Source organism: Apodemus sylvaticus, chromosome 3, assembly GCF_947179515.1.
Source record: "Apodemus sylvaticus chromosome 3, mApoSyl1.1, whole genome shotgun sequence".
NCBI lineage: Eukaryota > Metazoa > Chordata > Mammalia > Rodentia > Muridae > Apodemus > Apodemus sylvaticus.
The window spans coordinates 31,562,317-31,589,204 of NC_067474.1; the positions used below are offsets into that span (position 1 = coordinate 31,562,317).

A 26,888-nucleotide genomic window follows, 5' to 3' on the forward strand; every position below is an offset into this window, starting at 1 on the left:
TCAAGGTAACACAGCACCAATTTATGGAATAAAACAGGAAAATAGATCAAATGGTGCTAGTAACTACAATGTTTAAGAAAGTCTATAAATGTGTCCTTTCTACAAATTGGTATGCTTTAAAATCATTCACTTATATCCAGCACATGTCATCAGTGGAACTAGCTTATAAAAATGGATGAAATTGGGCAATAACTTCAGATAAAATAAAGACATAATTAAGACAGGGAAATTACAAACAATGCATTATCTCTCATAATGCATTCCATATCTCTCAGTTCTGCATTCCATAGGGTGTTGGAATACACAAAAGGAAGGAGATTAGAGATGCAATTGAAAGGCACACACAAAACTCAAAATTTTGCAAGAGCAGCAAGTGCTATTTCTGCACTCAGAACGGAGAGACTGATTTCTCCTTTGTTGATAAGATCAGGCATATTACAATGGAAAAAGCCCAAATAGCATGAATGAATGGAACACTGCAGAAGCCGTTATTATTTTCAGCATTAGGAAAGAGGTCTGGTGCATTCTGATTACCTAAAACTCATTATGTGCCAACAACTTTTGTTCCTAGAAGAATTAAAAGCACAGGGTGTGGTTGTATTTCACAACTTACCCTTGTAGACTATTGTGAGGCAGCGAGTGATGTTTAATTACACTAGTGCCAATCATCTGAGGAATGGTAATTACTTGGAACACTTGGCAAATGGTTCTGATTAAAGCAGCATCCTTTTACAACAGGTCATAAGTTCATATCCTAATCCTGCTGACTTTCATTTAAAACCTGGATCTATTCCTTTTGCAAGGGGTAGTTCTACCATTGGAAATATTTTTTGTGTAAAAAAATTGAATAATTTCATGACCGATGCATTCAATGAATTGATTTTGGCCATTATGACCTAGTTGCATGTCTGTGTGATTTATTTTTGCAAGACAGGGAAAAAAAGTGACCAGGAGACTCCTTTCCTGTGAGATCTGAAGTGCTTTTAATAATTTAGCTAGGCCACTAGCCAACAGCTTAGAAGATGGCTGAAAGCAGTATTTATCTGCCTAAGTGCAGGACGGTTGGTTCCAACATGTTTACTTAGGCACTGGACTCCTGGTATTTCATTTGCAAGTGGAGGCCAGTTGCTTCACAAGGTGAAAAGCAGTGAAGATTGAATATTTTTCCTTTTAAAGAATAAAACCAAGACTCCACTTTGGGACTTTTGGCTAAGAGGATATATCTGTCTTTCCACATGAAGACAGAGAGAGTCCAGTATCACAAGAAGCAGCACTGGCCCCTTGCTGAACTCACATGAAACCAACCGTTTGCTGTAAAATTTAGAGCCACTTGCAGGTTTTCTACTCTTGGATTAACTGCCTTTATTTTATCGTATTCTATAGTCTTGTATTTGCTACTCTTTTTTTATCTTCATTCAATGAAACGTTCTGCCCTTGTGAAGGGGTTCCTTTAAATTTCACCCCACTGCGATATGGCTCAAGTCTAATTTCCTCACTGTGGCCTGATTGGGCATGTGTGAAACTGCTTTACCTCTTCTCCCACTGCTTAACATCGTTGGGAGAAACAAACTCACTATTATCAGGTTTCACACATTTTAATGAGTAAGGTGTTTAAATTGGATTTAGATGTAACAATGATGGGGCGTTTTTGTTTGTTTTGGTTTGTTTCTACAAATCTTTCCACTTGCCCATAACTAATTATTGCTGGCACAATCATTATGACCCTGACCAAATTGCCTACCTGTAAACATACTCCCTTACCTCATCAGGAACATCTCTTCTTCTTTCTGTCTTACTTTCTTCTTCTCTAACTATAGTATACCTCCGCCAAAGTCATGTTACTGTTCCACTCTATATGGCTTCTATATTTTGAAACCACCTTTCTCTCCTAACCATGTGCACGCTTGTCTGTCATTCTTTGTTCCCTGAAATGGTTATGAGTCCTATAAAAATATTGAACATTGTTTCCTTTTATTCCATGACCCCTGTATATTATCTGAAAAACATAAGCTTTTGCTGCCATTCCTTGAGCAACAGAAAGTGAGGGACACTTTTGTTCCACTGTCTAAAGTTTCCTACCTAAGAGACATGGCCTTCCTGGCCTTTGCCATTGTACTCTTATTCCCTTCATGTTCTTTGCAGGATATCTAGAGAAGCATGCCAGACCATGTTTAGGTAGAATTTACATATTTATTTTTATTCTTCAGTTTTAAATTTAGCTTTCTACTCTGCAGATATATTTTTCTATTTATTCAAACTCATTAAAATATTAAATATCTGTTTTGAGCCAGGCAATGCCTTCAGAATTTTAAAAATAAAATAAATAGTATTCATCATCAATCTGAATTACTCAAAATATGGAGGAATGTGTGAACAAACAATGATAGTAAACTATGGCTCTGTGCTTCATTTTCTTTTCTTTCTATTTCCGCTTCCAGATTACTCTATATTGTATGATAGGGCCATGGGAGACTTGAACAACAAAAAAAGCTGCTATTGTAAGATAGGGAATCAATGACCAACCAGATCAACAACAAAACCAAAGTCCAGCTTGGTGAATAGCGAGTTAGGGAGAAAGGCAAAACATAAATAACTTTAAAAAGCTGCATCAGCAAAAGCCCATCCCAGTATAAGTGAAGGCTCTTGAAAGCTGCAGTAAACAAAAACATCACTTCATCCCTCGCCAGCAGCCTGGGAGATTGAAGGGTGTCTCTTCCAGGCAGCTCAGATGGTCAGCTAGGGTGGTTTGTCTTGCCAGGTGTCTCAGCTGCTCTGGGCCTCTTCTTGTCTAATGGCTTCTCTTCCCAATCCTCAGTTACAGACAGAAAAGGCTAATGAATCTGTTCAGGGATTTTCTGAAGCTATTGAGTAGCTTACTTCCCGAGTTTTAATGACGCGCCCTGTAAAGTGAAATACTTCTGCTTCGTATGCTTTTCTCAGAGATGGAAGTCACATTATATAACATAGGATAAGCTAATATCGTTGTATGTGTGTGGTTTACTTTTGTGATTAAAAGTAAGCACCTTGCACGTGGACTGAGAGACATCTGAATGCTTGTTTTGCCTTACTGTATGACACTGAAATTTTTATAACATCCCCATCCCTTTTCTGATTTACTAAATGAAAATAATAATATGTGACCAACTCACAAAAAATGCAAAAAATTAAACAAATAGTGGTTAAAATGTTAGAAACGTCTACAGAAAAGAAAGCTTTTAGTCAAGACTCCATTACAGTTAAGACATATATGTATGGCATGTTTAATTAATTTTATAAGGAAAGCTGTTTCCTAAATTGAAAATGTTCTTTAAGGTATCTGATTTTTAAATCCCTTAATTTTTTTAATTGTTTTGTTTGCCAATTTCTACTCATTTTTTAAAATAATAAACTGATGCTGAAAACCCTTCAGTGGCTTCTTCATCTTCAGTGTGTCAATATCACATGAGAATTGGACACATGGACTCTTTCATTCCTCTGTGACAGAGTGTTTGGTTATTTTTCCTGGCTTTGTGCCAAAAATATATAATTCTCAGAAGAGAGTCATTATACTATATATATTATACTATAATATAGATGTATAATATATAATATATATGTATATATATTATACTATAGTATATAAAATAGTTGGTAAGGGCTTCTCCTGAAAATCATATTTACTGAAGTTATTTTCATTCCTAGCAAGACCTCCATGTAAACTGTTGAACTTCCTCTGCAATACCTTTTATCATTTCCCTCAGAAACAAAATCATCAGAAATTTAAGCCTTACAAGTGTGAATCCTAACACTTTAGAGATTGAGACAGGAAGATGAAGTTGAAAGTGAACCTAGGGAAACAGTGAGATCAGTCTTTAAACATAAAATAAAAATTTTAAAGGTGGATGAACATGAAGAGGACATAGGAGGGAAATTAATGAATGGGGAGAGTTAGAAGAACATAGAAAAATGGTCAGAATATCACCCTGAGGCTTCTCTTGCTTTTATGTTATATAGATAACATTAAACACATTTACTTAAGTGCGAATTTGCGGTGTGAGACCACTGTAAGTACTTTTTGTTCCAAAAATCTATTCATGGATAGAAATGGTGTTTATCAAGCTCATACTAGAAATGTGATTAGTATGATACATAATAAATAGGTAATTTAAGTTACGGTGTTCCTGTAGTTTTGGTGAGTAAGATATTCGACCTCATCCAGGAGTCTGAATAAGATGAGTCCAAAGTGTAACTGTGTATCAGCAGGATACACTCATCTTGACTGGCAGATCCTCTGTGCCTTATTAGACTCTTATATTCAAAAGTAAGATTTGTATGTTGCCCTCTTTTTATTATTGCAAATATTTCCTTAAGTGTAATAGCTATAACATGAGAGATTGTGTATTTTAATTAATGATTAGAAAGATGCAGAAACAGCAATGATACTGGGTTTTGGTATTGCTGGTCTTTATAAACTTTTATTCTTTCACTCTCAAAGCATTTGTGACTCCCCTATCACTCCTTTACAGAAAATATCTTCCAATAGCCAAACCAGTTTTAAAACTATACTGATCAATGGAGTAAGGGGTGTCCTTCTGTTTCCTTGGGTTAAAATTTCCATAATACTAAGTGCCATTGTTCAATTCCATGACTACCACTTATAATAGTCTTCTCTCCTATTCTTCTCATTTGACAGGCAACGATTTATTTCTTGTAGCAGTCCATGAACTGGGACATGCTCTAGGACTGGAGCATTCCAACGACCCCACCGCTATCATGGCCCCATTTTATCAGTACATGGAAACAGACAACTTCAAGCTTCCTAATGACGATTTGCAGGGCATCCAGAAGATATATGGTAGGTTCCACTACTCCTGTTTGCCAAACCCTATGGGGCAACCAGAAATCTTGTGCAATTTTTCTCTTAAAAGTACATTCTTTACATATATAAGAAAGAGAAAAGCAAATGAAAATATCTTCCTGCAAAGTTCTATCATCAGTCAAGTTGTCCAAAAACTCGTATAGATTTTTCAATGATCACTGATGGAGATTTCTTGTTAAATTTAATGAAAATGTACACTCATAAAAACTTCTAATAATGTGCAATTTAAAAATTTAGTACATAGTAGTGTACTAAAATAGCTGCATAAACTCATAAAAATGTTACAAGTACACATTTTCACGTAGTATGTTGAAACTATCTTAGCCACTGACAGCTGGTCTTGTTATGTAAAACTCCAGTTGTGGTATGTGTCTTGGGATCCAGCTGTAGTTTTGTATCCTCCTCCTTCTCCCTCTCAGGTTATCTGAGACGTCACTGCGTGTTGGGCTGAAAGGATGAAGCAGAACCCAGAAGAGGTGGGGTTCTGCAGGATCCTGGTCCATCTCCGAGTGAATGCCAAGGGTGAAAGGGCAGGAAGGGAGAAGGCCTTCTCCTCACTTCTTAGTGTTACACCTCTTTTAGGCAAAATCCTTTCCTGATGACCTTTAGTGAGACAGTTCTCTGAGAAGATCTAAGCTTGTGCCTATCTTTCTATTCGGGGTGGGTTTGGACACATGCACTCCTTTCTGGGTGAACCAAGGGTTATATAGTTTGTGGGAAAGGGTAAGAATATCAACAGCTGAATGCTAAGGTACTGAGATGTCTCGTTAGAGTGGGGAGGCATTCTAGGAATATCAGGTGCAGAGTTACGATAACTTCTTCAGATAGGCAGTGGGGGCCAGGATTGCCTAGGCACAAGAGAGAAAACCCCACTCTCAAAGTCACCACTGTGCACCAAGCTCAGAGCTCTTTGGTAATGTTAGACTTTGATGTCAGCAGCAGGGTTTCCTAGCATCTGTTACTTCTATGAACAACTATTTTTAAAGGTAAATAAATAAGTTATGCAATTTAAATACTTACTGACCACAAAGGCATAATTATTAAATCATAAATAAAGTCAAAAGTAAAGGAATGGAAGTAAACAATGATGTTTATCAACATATAGCATGGATTCTAATATGATAGATTCCATTTGTTGGTGGGAGTACGGTTTTTTGCTTGCAGGATTTATTCAGCAAATGCAAATTAAGAGAAAGGGGAAAACACCATCATGAATATTTACTGTAACTATAACTTTCTCAGTATATCCAGTGACCTTAGTAAAGACATTTATTCCACACGTTATTAAAATTCTGACATTCACAATTTACCTATAGCAGGTATCCATTACTATATTAAGTATATGACGCTCTCATGTTAACAAGTAACTCTGTGCTCTCAGAGTTCCAATAATCAGTATCCAGGGTACGTGATTAGCATTTTAAGCAGTGCAATTTAAGTGAACTAATTTGTTTTGCATTCATTAGTTTCTCAGTTTTAGTAGCACAATCGTAATCATTCTCTTAGGGTCAAAGTAAATTTGAAATGTATTGGATGGACTGACTCACATCACAGAAACAAATCCAAATAGCTTGGATGCTAAGAGACACATTGCCTGGGTGTGCTGTTAGACATTCCCCCTGAGTGGTTAGCTCAGAGAAGTCTTTTTCCCATGTCCTTGTGAATTAGTGTCTAGACTTAGGGCTGTGAAAGACCACCCGCCCCATATCTAAATATTAAGTGTGAACAACTTTGCATTGATTAAAGACCACGAGCACCTTGAGGAATGGTGACTGACATCTGTCACAAATTGCATGAGTAAATTTAGGCTAGACTTGGAACCCTCGTTTTAGAAATACTTTACATTAATATTTCACCAGTGGTGTGATAATCAGTGGACATTTTAGATTCAGTATTCACATCAAGCCTGTGGTTATTCATCAAGACATGTTATTAAAACAAAATAGTTAAATCAGTAAAAAGCTTATAGATGGAAACATGAGAGAATAACCTTTGATTTGTTAGTATTTATCTTGGGAAAATATTTTTCATGGGATCAGCGTCTGTCAAAGTCCAGGTTTCTGTTGAATGGAGCTCACAGTTGTGAATTTAGTATTTACACTCATCCATCTATTTTTTTTCCATGAAAAACCTATTTCCAAACAGGATTTTTAAGAGAAGCTTTCCAAAAGGGACTGGGTTGAACCTATAAAATAAAAGTCACATTAAAAAAAATTAACAAAGAAACCATAGTACCAAGAGCTGGACTCCAGCTTCATGAGACTGTCTGAGACAGCCTTGTTAGCAGTTGGGTGGGTTTGAGGGTTTGTATTTTCAGAAAATACACGATCTTAAGAACCTCTTAACTTTGCTTAGTCCGTGATTTCTGCTGATAAGTGCTTGTTCTCTGTAGCATATTTTCCAGCTCTATTCCAGATTTAAGTGAGCCAAGCACTGTCCTCCTGTTTTCAAAAGGTCCGCCTGACAAGATCCCTCCACCGACAAGACCTCTGCCGACAGTGCCCCCTCACAGATCTGTTCCTCCTGCTGACCCAAGGAAAAATGACAGGCCCAAACCTCCTCGGCCTCCTACTGGCCGACCTTCCTATCCAGGAGCCAAACCCAACATCTGCGATGGGAACTTCAACACTCTCGCTATTCTTCGAAGGGAAATGTTTGTTTTCAAGGTAGGAGACGTCGATTTATTTTCTTAAGAGAAGATAAAGTGTCCAGTGTCGTTTTAGAAAACAAGTTCTCATTGATTCTAACTCTACCTTCCATGCCCTTTCACAGTTAGGGGAAAAAAGCATCCTAAAAATCACATGTGCAAAGGGGCGTCGATGTCTAGCAGAAGATTGCTGTGACATTCTATTTTGGGAATGCACTTCTGTCAGCAGGAGCTGAAATGCCTGAAGTGTGAGGCTGAAAGTACTGCATGTTATGAAGAGATAAAATAGCAGAATTTAAATCATGAATGGGATCTAATAGCGACGATTTGCCTGTCAGCTTAGCCACTTCCAAGCATGCTGTTGCTTGGATGTCTTACTATATAAATCTTAAAATGTCTCTCTAATTTCACTTGACAATTACTGCCTTGCTTGGTTGTCCTTGTCAGTGTTGTTCTTATTTTCCTTTTGTCGTTTTGTTTGGGGTTCCCCACTGTCCATCTTGGCTAAATTTCTAGTTGTCCTTCATTTTCAGATGATAGAACTTGGGTTGTTTGTTTGTTTGTTTGTAGGCAGTATACTTAATTTATATTTACATACTATCAAATTTACATACTACCACATTACATTTTTATACTTGAAAAAATGTTCTTGAGCAGGTTCTTTTATTATCAATAACACCAGTGGAAAGTATATGAAAGGAGAAAATAGGTATATGTTCATGAACATAGGAAAATTAGGTGACTTATTATGCACAGTTATAACTGCTAATAAAGCTAAAGAAAAATAAGATCAGAATTAAAAGCAAATTCAGGAATACTAAACTTAAACATAATAAGAATATTATTATTATATTTATAAAGAACTTGATTTCATTTTAAGTATATTAATAAGCTTAAGTACAGTGAATATAGAACAAGTTTCTTTCAGTTATCCATGCATGCACACATCTGTATGTGTATGTCCGTCATTGTTCCTTGTCTATGATTTCCAGTGATACTCTTGATGATAGACTATGATTCATCATTATTCCCAGCTGCTCTGTGGCTAGGCTTCAGCACACAATTGAAAAGAAAAAAGAAACAAAAATACAGCAATTTGTTGATTTTATATGACCAAGATTTTGTTTTTACCACCTTAGCTAAATTCCCACAATGCAACCTGATAGTTTTCTAAAATAAAAATTTAATAGTGTCACCATTATCTAAAAATAATGCACTCTTCTTTATTATTTCTGTCTGTTTAAAGAGACTGATATTCTCAGCAAAGAGTTATGTCTACATATTTATCAATAAAATAAAACCCACCTGCTTCTTTCTCCTGCATACTTTACAGGGAGTGCACTGAAGTAATAAATAAAGGCCTATTGACTCTGCTTTCTGGAATCAGAAGTATAAGAAAAAGCTTATAGATCAGGTTCTCTTAATATAAGGAAATAACTAATTTCAATATCATAAAAGTTATAATTCAACTTCTTCCCTTTCTATCTTACCTTAGATTCTTTATCAAAACTCTTTAAGAAAAAAAAGTTTCTGAAATAAATCTAAAATTTTGTTAAATATAACATCTGAAGAACATTGTGCTTTTATTGTAATAACTTTCCTAGTAGTACAGACATTACAACCTCTATATTTATTGTTCTGCCACATAGAGCACATATGTATGTATGTATATGTCTATGTAAGTAAGTGTATATGTGTATGTATGCATGTTTAGGGTGCTCTATTAGACACCAGTAATGTGGGAGTCCAAACTAGCTCTCCTGTCTATACGCTGGTCATGTAACTGGAAAAGAGAGGGGAGCAGCAGTGCCCATACCATGAAGAGGCAGCATAGAAGCTATAACCTGGATGCAAAGAGATATTATAGAAATTTAATTCAACTGTAAGTTTTACTTACTTAACATTTTGAAATAATTTTAAGAGAGACTTTTCCAAGAACATCAAATATGTAATGGATTTTTTTTTCTGTTAAAAGAGTGGGCATGATAGCTAGCATCTGATACAGAGATCTTAGGATTCTAATTCAGTTGCAAATGGTATGAGATTGAGGTAGACTACACAGTGGAAGCTTGGTTGCCCTTAGCCAAAGCCTTTACAGTTTAGGTAATCAATATGATTCTGGTTGAATCCTAGCCATTCACAATCTCTGAACTATACAACCTTACTAAAAGTTCAAGACTATTCTTTGTCTTACCAGAAAATATAAATTCAAAAAATTCAAGTCATGTGTAATCTTTCAATAACTCTAAAGAATTATTGAACTCTACTTTCTTATATAAGGAGTTATATATGTTTATTTGATTCTAATCCAGAGCTTCCAACTCAGATTTCTAATTCTATTACCTGAAAAATCAGAAAATGTTTCAGAATAAAGTTGAACTTAACCCTATATTTTAAAGTTATAAATACTGAAGAAGTGTTTATTGTCCTCCAACTACATAATGTTTAGGTGCTGAAAATGTAATAAATAGCACATAAAACATGTTAGCTTTTTCTTTCTTAGAGTTTGTTTTCGAGGTAAACAGTTAGAGGGTGTCATGGTTTGCATATGAAATGTGTACTACAGGCTCTTGTGTTTGAGTGTGTTGCCAGGTGGTGATATCATTTTGGGAGGCTGTGGAAACATTATGACTGTAGCCTAGCTAGCCAAATATATTAACAAGGATCTGCCATGAAGGTGGTATTGAGTTCTGGTTGCAAACATGTAATTTCTTCCTAGTTAGTCACAAAGTTCATGAGCCTCCATCACCTGCTGCAAGTCCCCAGCAGCCATGGAAAGGGACACAATGGCATGTCCTCTCACCGAGAGAGCCTGCATTCCCTGAATTCTCTGGCCAGAATAAGTCTTCTTCCTTTCACTGGCTTCTGTCAGGTGTCTACCATAGTGATAAAAAAGGAACTTACAAAGGGGACTGCACACATAGATTCTAGGTACAAGTGTTACAAGTACACACAGGAGCCAGAATGCTGCTTTGTGAGTTTCAGCTAGAATGCTAAGTGCTCCCTCTGTGCTATAGCTGTTTAACCTATACAACCTCAACCTTTACACCAGTGTCAATGCTCTGTGTCTAGCTTTCCTGCTTGATACTGATATAAAATAAACTCTCTGATGATCTGCCTTTTGAATGCCTGTCTTTTAAATATTCATTTTGGGAGCACATACTTATGCATATTTTAGAAGCCCTTCAAATATTGGTATATGGTATTGTTTAATTTTACTCTTATTTGTACAGCATGATTTTCTACTTACTTACTTTATTCCAAACTCTATACAAATCAGAAACCCTACTCATTATCCCAGGAATTCTTCTCCTGTACCCCCAACTCTCCTTTGGTTCTAAGGCCTGGTGGCTTCTCTTGTGACGCCTTAGCCATTCCAGTCTAACTCAGCATTTCTGTATGAAACTCAAATCCTGCCTGCCTATTCTGATCAAATGTATTCTAGCTTTTGTTTTGTTTTGTTTTGTTTCCTGCCTGTTCTATGCATCTATGTAACTTGCTTGTTTGTTGTCTCTAATCATTGCCTTTACTGAATGGTTTTAACTGGATGATAGACTTGCTCACAGAGCACCTAGTTCATTTGCGTACCACAGTGCTCACCACTAGTGACAGGAATCCCTGTGGGCCAACTCATGAAAATTGAAGGTACTATATACCATAGGAGAAATGATGAAATAATGAATGTTTTCTTCTCCTTTATTTATTTTTTGAAAACTCCATTAAATTCATTTAATTTGTTCGTTTACTTACTGGTGTTTTGTGCATCACAGTGTGCGTATGGAGGTCAGAGTTCAACCTGAGGGATCACTTTGTGGCTTCCAGGGTCCAAACTCAGGTGGATCCCAGGCTTGCTTCTCCCTATTACTCTTCTGTATTTTTTATTTTTGAAAGACTTTAATCATTTGAAACCATTTAATTTAAAGTCTATATGTACGTATTTTAACACCAGCACCAACAGACAAAATCTAGATGTATGCACAATGCAATAACTAGTCCTGTTTGTTTCCTCATTAGAAAGAATTCTTCCCTTCAAACAGGAAACTCAGCATAGTTCGCTTTGTTTGCTAGCTTCCTCCCCTAGTATTCAATGTCATCTTCTCATTTACAGAGAGTTATTCTGGGATAATGTTGTAACTGGGAAATGTGTGTGTGTGTGTGTGTGTGTGTGTGTGTTGTACTCAGGTATGTTACATATTGATGAATAGAACAGAAAATTAAATCCTGCTGCTTCATAATCTTTGGGGACCATAAAGCCTTCTAAGACAAGGAATGGGGATCAAAGAAATATGCCAAAGAACAGGGAAAGCACAACAGTACCACAAGACACATCATCACCTGAAGACTGTCACTTGCCTTGACTGAGCTGAGCTCACAATAGCCAGATGTAATTGAGAACATGACTTATGCCTTTGTATTTTAACAGGAACATATTAACATTATTTGTCTTCATTTTAAGGTGAAGGAAATTACCAGCAAAGTTGAATGAGATTACATGAAGCGAATTTCAATTACAAAATGTTAAACTGCATTTGAAAGAGTGCAATGGTGGCCATAGTTTTTAAGGCTAGAAGTTAGAAGAAACATCATTTCCCTCACCTAAGAAGACTGGGTCTGTCAGCTGATCAGTTCCTGATATCAAGCAGGGAAAGCTTGGTGCTAGCAAGAGGGCAAGAGGAGGAGAGCAGTGTAGTCAGTACAGAGTAAGACTCATTATCCTAGACAAGGAGCTAGCTCATCATATACAGGGCAACAAACCAAAGTAGATATCTTTAGGGTCCATTTAAGGTTTTATTAATTCTTGAGAATTTTATCCATATATACAATGAGGTGTGATAACATGCGCTCCCAACTATGCCTCCAATACCTCATCCGCAGATTCATATCTTCTCCTTTTTAATAGCCCTGTCCATAACTCTCCAATAAGGGGTGGGACCTACCTTATTGATGCTGGAATTTTCAGCAGGCTTGATCCTGTACAGAGAAATATACCCATTGTGAATTCACAAGTGCATCAGCCATGGCATATCTATATGCATCACTCCCAACATTTCTGCCCCTCCTCTAACTCCTGAATTTTAAATGCTCTGTCCCATTTGTATTCATTCATCACAATCTTCTTTTGCTCATGACTGGCTATCTTAATTGATGTCCCCTATTTAAATACACTAAGGAGTTCCAATAAATACAAAGTAGAGTGTAATTTCATTTAAAAACAAATAGCTTTTTTTTTTTAATATGGCCATTTTTCTAAAGTGAACATCTTCCTACTGGAAGAAAAAGATGAGGATGGAGTGGGAGACATATTGAAACATGATATCTCGGCCTCAAATATATTTCAAATATATATCATAATGTGATTTAATCCTTCAATTAGTCATAGTGAATCAATTAGTCCATAGTGATCCTCTCTGTTGATCTAACACCGAACTTTTTTCTTTCTTTGTTGTTACCATCCTATCTCAATACCTGACACCTTACCTCACACCTCACTTTACATATGATATTCTTTAAACTAATTTCCCACTTTTCCTTCTTTCCCTGCTTTGCCTCGTCCCACCTTGAGTGTCTATCGTGTGTAATTGGTCTTTAAAGGATGTGCATCTCAGCGATGGACAGTTTCAGCTACAAGCCGTTTTCCCTGGTACAGAATAATTTGAGATTTTTTCCCCTTCTTCAGCTTTTGGGCTCCTATAATTGGCCCTCTCTCTTTTATTTGCTCCTTCACTCACTCCCTCAACCCAACATTTTCTTGTCTATCTTGTGATTTCTCTAGCGTGCCAGGTTTCAGGTTTCTGTCTAGTATGAGTTAACTACATGTAGATATCTGTTCTTCTGTGTACATACCCTGAAGCCTGTGTTCCTTCCTAATTCTCATTCTCAAGTTTGCTACCGAGGTTACAGCCAGCTGAGAAGGGGCACAGCACATGAAGGGTCTCAGAGAGTCCTGAAGATCATAATTATGGAAGTTTACACTCTCAAATGATGAGAGGAATTAGTAAAATTACTGCTGAAAAAAGAAAAAAGAATCTCTGCTGTCTTCTCATGATCTGGCTTATTCCCACTCTCTAGAAGAATGACATTGTTTATATTGAAATATGATAATCTTGTATTCTTTAGACATTAGACAAAATATTAAATCCCACTATCAGCTCTAGACAAGGATTGTGACTAACTTAACCATTTCAGTATTGCACAGTGCTAGAATATAGTAAACAATAAATACTTGTTAAACACTTCAGAATTTACTCTACAAATGTGATTATTGCTGAGAAATTCCATCATAAGACTAGGATAAGCTAAGAAAATGCTGTATTAAAAAATCAAAACAGAAGCAGCATAGTTAATTCTGCAGTAGGTTCAAATTCAAATGATATTTAAAATTATTTTTATTTTAAAAATGAATCAGGAATCCTCATGAGAAGTCATCCTAATTTTTATACCATTCAAATTTTTTATATGTGCTGCCAAAGCTAGCATCTAAATTACTGCTTCTCCATGTATGTATGTATGTATGTATGCATGCATGTATGTACATATGTATATGTGTGCACAGTGGATTGTGTACTAATGAGTGTGTGTGTTTCTATGTGAGTATGCATGCACGCTTACCTTTTTTATGTGCAGATGAATATATTACATGTAGAGGTCAATGTAGGTTGTCTTCTACCTTGCTTTCTACCTTATGTTTTGAGACAAAGCCTGGCACTGAAACCAAATACCATCAATTTTGCCAGGTAAGCTGGCCAGTGTGTGTTCTGGGGATATTTGGTCTTTAATTCCACAACTCTGGGTTTGTAGACACATTATTGTATCATACCTGGCGTTTTAGATGTGTGATGGAGATCTGAACCTATGTCCTCAGGCTTGTGTACCAAGAACCTTGCCAATAGAACCATCTTCCCATTCTCTGAAATTATCTTCATAAACTAGCACATAGTTCTATACAGAGAAGGGCTATATGGGATAAGTCCTTATGGTATAAGGGAAAAGAGTTAGACAGTATTGCAAATTTTATCTCGGTCACAGTAAGTACATAATTAAGGGCCATTTGTTTGGCAGAAAACCTAAATAAGGTCCTCCAAAACACCCAAATTACTTCCAGTAGTAGTGTAGCACAGGTAACTCTTAGATTATGTTGATTCAAATATTAATTTGGCACTGCCTATCACATATCATCAGGGTACTGAAATAATGTCTCAGTGCACATATAACTAAAATTAGGATGATCTATGCCAAACATTAATTACAATTTAATTCTGGTACAAAATTATAATGTTCCTCCTTAGAAAAACCTTTGAACATGTAACTAGATTTTAGTGGAATGCTGCTCTTTTAATTAGTATTTGCTGATTTTACAAATCACCTAATTTATTCTTGCTTTTCAATTTTCTATTGCAGTGATTTATTATTTCTGTTGGTCCCTGTCTAATCTACCAGGGAAGTATATAGATAGTCCTCAGAAGTAAGGGTTTGTACACTTGACTTCCCAAATTCTTTCTCAGTCAATGATTTCTTCTTAGTAAATGAAAGAAGTCTGAGTTTATATTTGGATATTTGCCTAAGAGAAACTAAAACTATCTGACTTATATCAAACATAAGTTAATATGTGACTGTGGTATACATTTTGAAGATTAAGTTGTTTTTTTTCAAGTATGAATTAATTTGGTATAAAAATTTCTTCTCATGAGGAAACATAAACAATACCTATTCCTTCTCCTAATGTCCCAAGGACAAACACAATTCCACCAAAGTTCATTCTGGCACAGTTAGGGTGTTCTTACAAGGATATGTGCACCTGTTTTTTTTTTTTATTTTCCATGTTTGGAATGTTGTCCTTATATCAGGAGGGTTTCATCATAACTACAAAAATGGAGTTCTCACTCGAGGCCTTACACACACACACACACACACATACACACACATACACACACACATGAGTTCTAGTCTCTACTCCAGGCCATGTATGAGGTTGTCAATGGTATGGAGCAGTCTGAAGTCCAGCTGGGAAGATCCTTTGCCCAGGGACAACCTAAATCTTCTTGGTGCAGAGGACAGTAACACAGTACATCTATGTACATAGTCAATGTAATTATATAAAAATACTTTCTGAAAGAATGTTATTGTTCATGTGTAAACCTTTCAGTCCATACCCATGTTAGTTACATATAAATTATAAAAATTTACATAAAATTTATATAAATTCAGTATCAAATTAAACTTTTTCTGTTCTATGTATTAAATATATTCTATAATCTATCACTTATAATTAAAATTTTCAAAGAAAATGCCCCTCTTCTCAACTCATGGTTCTGAACACTTACAATCATTTATGTAATGTAAATAATAAGTTTAGTTTCAAGATTTTCAGTAAACATGTAAAATATAATTTTTATTGAAGAATTTTTCAAAAAGCATTCTTTCTCAATATTTTCCTCTCATATTTGAAATTTCTGAGAGTTTCAGGTTTGGGTCCTTAACAGTTTGCATCTGAAGTTCTCCTCAAGGCACATGGCTTACTGTCAGCTCATGGGCTTTGGGAGATGATTGGAGATGAAGGAGATGATGCTAACATATCATTGGTAGTCTGATCCACGGCTGGAAGATAGATTGTAGTCTCCTTTGGAGGGTATGGATGTAGATGGTAGCTGGGGGAGATGATGCCTCAGCTCAGACATGTTCTACTCTTTCCTGATCACCAACCTTTCAACACCTTTACACTCTGACACGTTCACCATGATGATATTCTCATGTTAATGGCCAAGTCATCATGTAGGTGCCTGGGACACTGCCCTTAGATAATGTTTTCTTCATATTTAGTTGTCCAGTAATTAGTTACAGCAATTTCCAAAACACGTTGAACACTACTGCTTCTGTGTCTATAAAGAGGAGTTAAATTTTACTGTTTCTATGACCACTGTGTGTAATCATCAGTGCAACATTTAGCTATTTAAAATGGCTTAAAATTACAGCCAACTCTGTCAAATTTGTTAGTGCATTGATTTATCTTCATGGTTTGGTCATATGTATATATACTGTGAATATAACTGTAATTATCACCAAAGTATGCCGTTTTCTAAGAAGTTCCACAACAAGCAATGAAAAAAAATTACACATATTAAACTTTGGAAAGACAGACAGAAGCATAATAGTTTTTAGCATCTTAATAATTAATAATCATATAATTAATTAATATTATTTATTAATAATAAATTAAATAGAAAATGTCTCTTGGCATAATTAAGCCAGTCATAAAATTCAACTTAAATACAAATGCCTGTTATAATTGTGGCATGCAATAAATATTTATTTATTGACTAGTATTTTTGCATATAACTCCCTGAATTTGAATTCCAAGAGGAGGGTTATCAAGAGTCCTATTTGATATTCTATACCTAACACTTAGAATAGTTTTTTAATTTATTACATCATATTTTATATAAGAAAACATTAATTATGTAAATTCAAATGAATTAAGTAATGGGGAGATTACCATGTGCTAGTGTGGAAAGACACTATGAGAAAATAATTACTCTCTCACATTATTCTACAACTCATAATTGTAATTCTAATGGGATTAGTGAAGGGAAGTCCTTACTCTACAAATTTTAATTAATCTAGATAAGATAATTTATATTGTATAAGTTTGCTGCCACACTGTCAATCCAAGCTCTGCCCACATCAATTCTCTTCATATCGTGATTGATGGATTTTAGTTCTCAGTGTGTCAAAGCGAGTGCTTAGCCGGCAGATATCCATGTTTTATACAGAATAAGAAAATGCCAAATGAATACGTAGCAACCATATTAGGGGAAAAACACAAATGCTCAGCTCTCTTTCTCTGGCTACAGCTGTTACGTTGCTACTTATATAGAGATGCCTGGTAAGCAGAATTTGAAAATTCTGAAAATTGCACCCTCAAACAAGATTCAGATGTTAGTAGCAGGAAAGAGAAGAACTAGATACTGAATCAATTACTAGCAGTTTCTATAACACTTTCTAAGTGTCTGTGACTTTCCGAAGATCCTGAATTCTAGGTATTTACAACCAAACAATTTACAGGATTCCTAAGTAATAAAAGTAAATTGTATTTTTATCCCACATTATTCTCATAGATTTTTATCAGTTCCTTCTATTGATAAAAATATCATACACCACCATAATGAAGTAATATATTTAGTATCCATGAGCCACACCGCACTTTCCTCAGTGTATTTAATATGTTATCATAACATAGACCACACATTATATAAGAACAAAAGGCCTCAGAAAGTTGACTGTCTCCAACCATACATACCCTTAGGATTCCAGGGAGCTTACCACTTTTCATTCTTAATACTTTTGTTTTGTATTCAGCAAATATAATTACAATTGTTTAATTTTTTATTGAATAGATTGTATGCATACATATGTGCATGTATGCAAGATAGAGATCACATGTAAACATGAGTGTGTGCATAGACAAATCTGTGTCTGGCATAATTGTGTATAGAGGGCAGACAACAATGCATGGATTCAGTCTTTTCCTTCCATATATGGGCCCAGAAGAACTAGCTTAGGTCATCAGATTTATTAGCAAAAGCCCTTACCACTGCACCATCTAATCGGTCTTAGGTATGTTTTGTTGTTGTTGTTGTTGTTGTTGTTGTTGTTGTTGTTGCTGTTAATGTATGGTCTGAGTTCAAATATATTTAAGAAGAGACAATATTTTTAATGGTAATAGCACATAAAATTTAGATATTTAAATGTTTATAATGGTACAGACCTTCTAAGAAATCTAGGTAGAGTTTATTCTGTTAAAGATTAGTCCAAGATAGTAGTTAGATAATAAAAAGATTAGACCAAGATTTTGCTGCATTTCTCTCATGAGCACTTAATGATTAAACCCACATATTTTGTTTCTGCACTGTTTGAAATAACAACATACTGAAACAATCAAATGACCAACATTAGGGAATTTAGTATTAGACAATCCAATGTACTATAACTTAAATATTGAGATTATACTTCTTTACAGATTTGAATTATGTATCAATATTTTAAATGTGTTATTTCAGAAAAAAAAAATGTTGAGATTCACAGTCCAGTTATCCCACATACATATGAAGGTAAGGAGTGGAAATGAATACAAGGGCCAAACACAGACTATTTAAGAATAAAAAGTAGATTGTTAGGGATATGAAAGCTCAACCCAGTAGCTTAGATGTTTATACATCTGTGTCATAAATACATATATGATATATTAGTGATATATGTATTTATACTTGTGTATATGTACAGTTATATATGCAAGAACATCAACATTCCATAAGCAAAGACTATAATGTTCAATGCCACCAAGTTAGAATGAAATGAGGATAGTTATCCCTCAACTAGAAAGTTGAGGGTGGCAGCAGCAGCAGCTCTTCCAGCAGAGAGGGACATCACCAGCAGAACCAAGGTGACAGGGACCAGGCAGGTCCTGTGACCACTACCACTAGCCACCACCCTCCAGCCGAGCTGTGAGCAGTGGTGGAGTTACAGCGCTTTTTACTGTACTGAAGCCACATTAGACCTCTGCCTCTTGCTATCCAGTTATGTTAGGCGCTCCTCCATCTTGTCTCTCAGACACCAAGCTGATCTGACAGTACCAGGTACACAGACATAGTCAGAGGCTAACATCGCTTGGATCTAAAGGTGTCAGGCTCTGGCCTGTACCCAGGCTCTGGGCAGCTGGGTGGGCCATTTGTGTGCCAACCCGGCCAGGAGGTTGTTTGCCCTGCAGACTACCCAGCACTTGCTGGGGCGCACGCCACGATCTTGGCTACCAGAAGCCAGACAGATCTAACAGACAAGGCCAGCTAGTAGACATAGCCCGAGGCTAACATCACTTGGGCCTAAGCCTGGCAGGCTTTGGCCTGCACACAGTCCCTGGGCAGCTCAGTGGTCCATCTGTGTGCCAAACCAGTCAGGAGGTCGTTTGCCCTGTAGACTGCTCAGCACTTGCAGGGGTGCGCACCAGTTAGCAGACATAGCCCGAGGCGAACATTGTTTAGCCAAAGTCTATCAGGCTTTTACCTGGACTCATGGCCTGGGCAGCTAGGCCAGCCATGTGTGCACCAACCCAGTTGGGGGATCTGTTACCCTGCAGAGGGATCAGTACTCGAAAAAGGTCCCCACAGCATGAACCATCATCACTCCCTGAAGGAGCAAATGGGTAACACTAGGCTCACAGAGACAACTTGAGGCAGGGCACACTAGGGCTCCAAGGGCACGCAAGAGGAGGGCAGCAAGTCAACAATCTTTGCTTGGGGAAACCCAGTCATCCAGTGTTGCGGAAATAGCCTTACAGGCTCACAGGCCGATCCAACACCAGCCAGTGACAACAAGACCAATTAACACCAGAGATAACAAGATGGCAAAAGGCAAACGTAGGACTGTTACTAACAAAAATCTAGGCAATATGGCAGAGTCTGAACCCAATTCTCCAATAACAGTAAGTCCTGGATATGCCAGCACATCAGAAAAACAAGGTTTGAATTTAAAATCACTGGTCATGATGCTGCTAGAGGAACACAAAAAGGACATGAATAAATCTCTTAAAGAAATACAGGGGAACATGAATGAGTTAGAAGTCCTTACAATGGAAACACAAAAATCACTTAAAGAAATTCAGGAGATTGAGGGTTTAGAAATAGAAGCCAATAAAGAAGAAACACACACACAAAAAAATATTAAAGAAATGCAGGAGAAATGGAGTCAACAGACAAAAGTCATGAAAGAGGAAACACGAAAATCTCTTAAAGAATTAAAGGAAAACACAAACAAACAAATGAAGGCACTGAGAAAAACCATCCTGGATCTAAAAACAGAAGTAGGAACAACTAAGAAATCACAAAGGGAGACAACTTTGGAGATTGAAAACCTTGGGAAGAAATCAGGGACTACAGATGCAAATATCAACAACAGAATACAAGAGATGGAAGAAAGAATCTCAGATGCTGAAGATACCATAGAAACTATTGACTCAACAGCCAAAGAAAATGCAAAAAGCTTGCAACTCAGAACATCCAAGAAATCCAGGACACAATGAGAAGACCAAACCTAAGGATTATAGGTATAGATGAGAGTGACGATTTACAACTGAAAGGGCCAGTAAATATCTTCAACAAAATTATGGGAAAACTTCCCTAACCTAAAAGGAGAGATGCCCATGAATGTAAAAGAAGCCTACAGAACTCCAAACAGACTGTGCCAGAGCAGAAATACCTCTCATCATATAATAATCAAAACCCCAAATGAACTAAACCAAGAAAGAATATTAAAAGCAGTAAGAGAAAAAGGTCAAGTAACATATAAAGGAAGACCTATCAGAATCACACTAGACTTCTCACCAGAGAACATGAAAGCTAGAAGATCCTTGGCAGATCTCATGCAGACACTAAGAGAACTCAAATGACAGCCAAGACTACTATACCCAGCAAAACTCTCAATCACCATAAACGGAGAAACCAAGATATACAATGACAAAACCAAATTTACAAAATATCTTTCAACAAACCAAGCCCTACAAAGAATAACTGGAGGAAAACTCCAATACAAGGAGGGAAACTACACCCTGGGGAAAAAAAGATAGTAACCGTCTTTCATCAAACCCAAAGAAGATAACCACTAAAATATAAAAATAACATCAAAAAATGACAGGAAGTAATAATTTTTATTCTTAATTTCTCTTAACATCAATGGACTCAGTTCCCCAATAAAAAGACATAGGCTAACAGACTGGATAAGGAAACAGGACCCTACATTTTGCTGCATACAGGAAACACGCCTCAGTGTCAAAGAGTCAAAGACAAAAACTACCTTAGAATAAAAGGCTGGAAGACAATTTTACAAGCAAATGGTCACAGGAAATGAACCGGAGTAGCCATTCTAATATCAGATAAAATTGACTTTCAACCTAAAGTCAGCAAAAGAGACAAGGAAGTACACTTCTTGCTGGTAAAAGGAAAAATCCATCAAGAAGAACTCTCAATTTTGAACATCTGTGTGTCAAATGCAAGGGAAACCTCCTTATTAAAAGAATCTTTACTAAAACTCAAAGCACACATTGCACCTAACACAATAATTGTGGGTGATGTCAACACTCCATTCTCTTCAATGGACCGATTGGGAAAACAGAAGCTAAACAGGGACACAGTAAAATTAATTGAAGCTTTGGACCAATTGTATTTAACTGATATTTAATGAACATTTCATCCCAAAGCAAAAGAATATACCTTTTTCTCAGCACCTCATGGTCCCTTCTCCAAAATCGATCATTACAATTGGTCACAAGACAGATCTCAACAAACATAAGAAGATCGAACTAATCCCATGCCTCCTATAAGATCACTATGGAGTAAGAGTGGTCTTCAATAGCAACAAAAACAACACAAAGTCCACATACACATGGAAGCCAAACAATACTTTACTCAATGATACCTTGGCCAAAGAAGAAATAAAGAAAGAAATCAAAGACTTTTTAGAATTTAGCGAAAATGAAGGCACAACATACCCAAATCTTTGGGAAACAATGAAAGCAGTGCTAAGAGGAAAACTCATAGCCCTGAGTACCTCCAAAAAGAAAATGGAGAGAGCATACAATAGAAGCTTAATGGCACAACTGAAATCCCTGGAACAAAAAGAAGCTAATTCACCCAGGAGGAGTAGAAGACAGGAAATCATCAAACTCAGGGCTGAAATCAATCAAGTAGAAACAAAGAGAACCATACAAAGAATCAACAAAACCAGGTGCTGGTTATTTGAGAAAAGCAACAAGATAGATAAACCCTTAGCCAGACTAACCAAAGGGCAAAGGGACAGTAACCAAATTAACAAAATTAGAAATGAAAAGGGGGACATAACAACATAAACTGAGGAAATTCAAAAAATCATCAGATCCTGCTCCAAAAACCTATACTCAACACAACTGGAGGATCTGGAGGAAATGGACAATTTCCTAGACAGATACCAAATGCCAAAATTAAATCAGGATCAAATAGATAATCTGAACAGTCCGATAACACCTAAAGAAATAGAAGGGGTCATAGAAAGTCCTCCAACCAAAAAAAGTACAGGACCTCATGGTTTCAATGAAGAATTCTATCCAACCAAAAAAAGTACAGGACCTCATGGTTTCAATGAAGAATTCTATCAGTCCTTCAAAGAAGACCTAACACGAATACTTTTAAAACTATTCCACAAAATAGAAACATAAGGAACACTACCCAACTCCTTCTATGAAGACACAATTATGCTGATACCAAAACCACACAAAGATCCAACAAAGAAAGAGAACTTCAGACCATTTCCCTTATGAACATTGATGCAAAAATACTCAATAAAATTCTTTCCCACCAAATCCAAGAACACATCAAAACGATCATCCACCATGATGAAGTAGGCATCATCCCAGGGATGCAGGGATGGTTCAATAAACAGAAATCCATCAATGCAACCCACTACATAAACAAACTCAAAGAAAAGAACCACATGATGATTTCATTGGATGCTGTAAAAGCATTTGAAAAAAATTAAGCATCCTTTCATGCTTAAAGTCTTGGAAAGAACAGGAATTCAAGGCCCATACCTAAAAATAATAAAAGCAATATACAGCAAACTGGTAGCCAACATCAAACTAAATGGAGAGAAACTTGAAGCAAACCCACTAAAATCAGGGACTAGACAAGGCTGCCCCTCTCTCCTTATCTTTTCAATATTGTACTTGAGGTACTAGCTCGGGCAATTAGACAACATAAGGAGGTCAAAGGGACACAAATTGGAAAGGAAGAAGTCAAAATATCACTATTTGCAGATGACATGATAGTCTAAAGTGACCCCCAAAAAAAATCCACCAGAGGACTCCAAACTCTGATAAACAACTTCAGCAAAGTGGCAGGTTATAAAATCAACTCAAGCAAATCAGTAGCCTTCCTATACTCAAAGTATAAGCAGGCTGAGAAAGAAATTAGGGAAATGACACCATTCACAATAGCCAAAAACAAATATAAAGTACCTTTTTGTGATTCTGATCAAACAAGTGTAAGATCTGTATGAGAAGAACTTCAAGTCTCTGAAGAAGGAAATGGAAGAAGACCTCAGAAAATGGAAAAATCTTCCATGCTCATCGATTAGCGAGATTAATATAGTTAAAATGGCCATCTTGCCAAAAGCAATATACAGATTCAAACCAATACCCATCAAAATCCCAAATCAGTTCTTCATAGAGTTAGAAAAAACAATTCTCAAATTCATCTGGCATAACAAAAAACCCAGAATAGCTAAAACTATTCTCAACAACAAAAGAAATTCTGGGGGAATCAGTATCCCTGACTTCAAGCAATACTACAGAGCAATAATGTTAAAAACTGCATGGTATTGGTACAGGCAGGCAGATCAATGGAATAGGATTGAAGATCCAGAAATGAACCCACACATCTATGACCACTTGATCTTTGACAAAGATGCTGAAAACATCCAGTGAAAAAAGATAGCCTTTTGAACAAATTGTGCTGGTTCAACTGGAGGTCAGCATGCAAAAGAATGCGAATTGATCCATCCTTAACTCCTTGTACTATGTTCAACTCCAAATGGATCAAGGACCTCCACATAAATCCAGACACACTGACGTCAATAGAAAAGAAACTGGGGAAGACCCGCGAGGACATTGGTACAGGGGGAAAGTCCTGAACAGAACACTAATAGCTTATGCTCTAATATCAAGATTTGACACCTGGGACCTCATAAAATTACAAAGTGTCTGTAAGGCAAAGGACACCATCAAAAGGATAAATCAAATCAGCAACCAACAAATTGGGAAAAGATCTTGACCAACCCTACATCCAACAGAGGGCTAATATCCAATATATACAAAGAACTCAAGAAGTTAGACCCCAGAAAACCAAAGCACCTTATTAAAAATGGGGTACAGAGATAAACAAAGAATTTTCACCTGAAGAACTTCGAATGGCTGAGAAGCATCTTAAAAAATGCTCAGCATCATTAGTTATTAGGGAAATGCAAATCAAAACAACCCTGAGATTTCACCTTACAACAGTCAGAATGGCTAAGATTAAAAACTCAGGAGACTCTAGGTGTTGGTGAGGATGTGAAGAAAAAGGAACACTCCGCCACTGTTAGTTGGGTTGCAAATTGGTACAACCACTCTGGAAATCAGTCTTGCAGTTCCTCAGAAACCTGGGCACCTCATTTCCAGAGGACCTGCTATACTACTCCTGGGCATATACCCAGAAGATTCCCCAGCATATAATTAGGATACATGCTCCACTATGTTCATAGAAGCCCTATTTATAATTGCCAGAAGCTGGAAAGACCCCAGGTGTCCCTCAAAGGAGGAATGTATACAAAAATAGTGGTATATATATATATATATATATATATATATATATATATATATATATATATATACCTACAATGGAGTACTATTCAGCCATTAGAAACAATGAATTCATGAAATTCTTAGACAAATGTATGGAGCTGGAGAACTCCATACTAAGTGAGGTAACCCAGTTAATCAAAGATCAGTCATGGTATGCACTCACTGATAAGTGGATATTAGCCTATAAACTTGGAATACACAAGACATAATCCACATATCAAATGATTTCCAAGAAGAACGGAGTAGTAGCCCCTGCTTCTGGAAAGGCTCAGTGCAGAAGTATAGCGCAATACCAGAACAGGGAATGGGGAAGGGGTGGATGGGGGAAGAGGGGGAAGGAAGAGGGCTTATGGGACTTTTGGGGAGTGGTGAGCCAGAAAGGGGGAAATAATTTGAAATGTAAATAAAAAATATATCGAATGAGAAAAAGAAAAAAAAGAAAATTGAAGTTATTGAGGCTTGGAATGTGCTCAGCAGTAACATGCTGCCCTAAAGCATGAATGTATCTAGGGTCAGTCACTAAATGCCAAAATAATGATGACTTCTTTGGAAATTTTATTACTTTTGTTATGGGTTTTTAAAGTGATTTTATTGCCTTCTGTCATGAGTCCTTTTTCAGGGGAAATGTAGTATTTTATCATTTGTTTTAATAGGATAATTTAAGGATTAGTCTGTGCTTTTACACTTCTCAGGACTTCTCAGACAGAATCATGGGTATATTTTCCAAAATAATAACAAAATATGTGGTAATTCACCTGGAAAATTATAAAAGTAGGAACTAAAATGAATAATACTATTGACTGATGTTTTCATTTTAAAATAAATTTTGCAAGGAAACACAAATTATCTAATTTTGTAGAAGCAGCATAGGAAATTGTAATTTATCAGCAGGTAGGAACACATGAGAGGCTTAGCTGAAAGGCTATTTCCAAAAATATGAAAAATGAGATACACTTACAATATACACACAAATGGTAAACCATAAACTGTTATGCATCATGTATTCCATTATTTGAAATGCATGTTTTGACGAGGCACAGAAAAGACTATAAGCACAGGCAAACAAACCTTAATGCCATGGGATTGTGAATGGATTCTACACCTTTGCTATTTCAGAATACATATTTATATATATATTTATATGTATATGTATATATCTCAAAATTAACAAATTATTAAACATGAAAGTCACAAATATTAAGTAATGATATAGTGACATAGCTTTCAAAATAATATCAAAAGTCAGAAGCCATCATTCTTTTCATTGCCCCTTTCATTCAAACTGTAAGTAAGATGACTTAATCATGGGGAAGCATTTCAATAATATAATTTATTCCATTACCAAAAGTTCCTATTCTGCACCCATCAGTGTTTAGTATCAAATGAAAATAGATTTCTGTGAATCAAACTAGCTAACTATTTTGATTAAAAAAACAGTTTTCTTGTTGTTTTGACCACTAAGGCAAGACTTTTTCCTGTTTAATACGTAGCATTTTACATTTTTGAAGAATGACAAGATCCTTGGAAATGTATCCTGAGAATATTGCTAGATTATGCAATTAGAGAAGGGCTGTCATGCAGCCGTCCTCATACACTGTCAGCTCATCACACATTGACATACTGTAAGCAGTGTACATACCTGGTACTTCACAGCAAATGCTCAAGCAGTTGCCACACTTGCCATTATTGCTGGAGCTATTGAGGGTGGCACCTGCATTCTCATTCTTACTAGCATCCTTTTATTGTAAAGCACAATAGTTAAAGCATCTGCAGAAGATTCTGTGACAACCTCACTTGGTCTCCTGAAGCTTGCTATTATTAATACACTTTCATTGATTTGTTTTTACTCTTTTCTTGAAGAAAGTGTTCACTATCTGGTAAACAAGCATTAGAGACCTGGCACTTCTCTCTTTACACTTGTCAAACCCTGTCCATTCCCTGGGTTAAATAATAGTCCAGCAGACAGT

The 26,888-nt window shown here is 36.4% G+C and overlaps 1 protein-coding gene across 1 annotated transcript in view; it reads left to right on the plus strand.

Annotated features, from left to right (window-relative positions):
• The window catches only part of Mmp16 (matrix metallopeptidase 16), a 242,735-nt gene that overhangs the window by 166,159 nt on the left and 49,688 nt on the right, over positions 1-26,888 (plus strand). The window contains exons 6-7 of the mRNA XM_052175772.1: positions 4,673-4,834; positions 7,313-7,524. Coding sequence (XP_052031732.1) covers positions 4,673-4,834; positions 7,313-7,524 — 374 coding nt within the window. The remainder of the gene's footprint in view (positions 1-4,672; positions 4,835-7,312; positions 7,525-26,888) is intronic.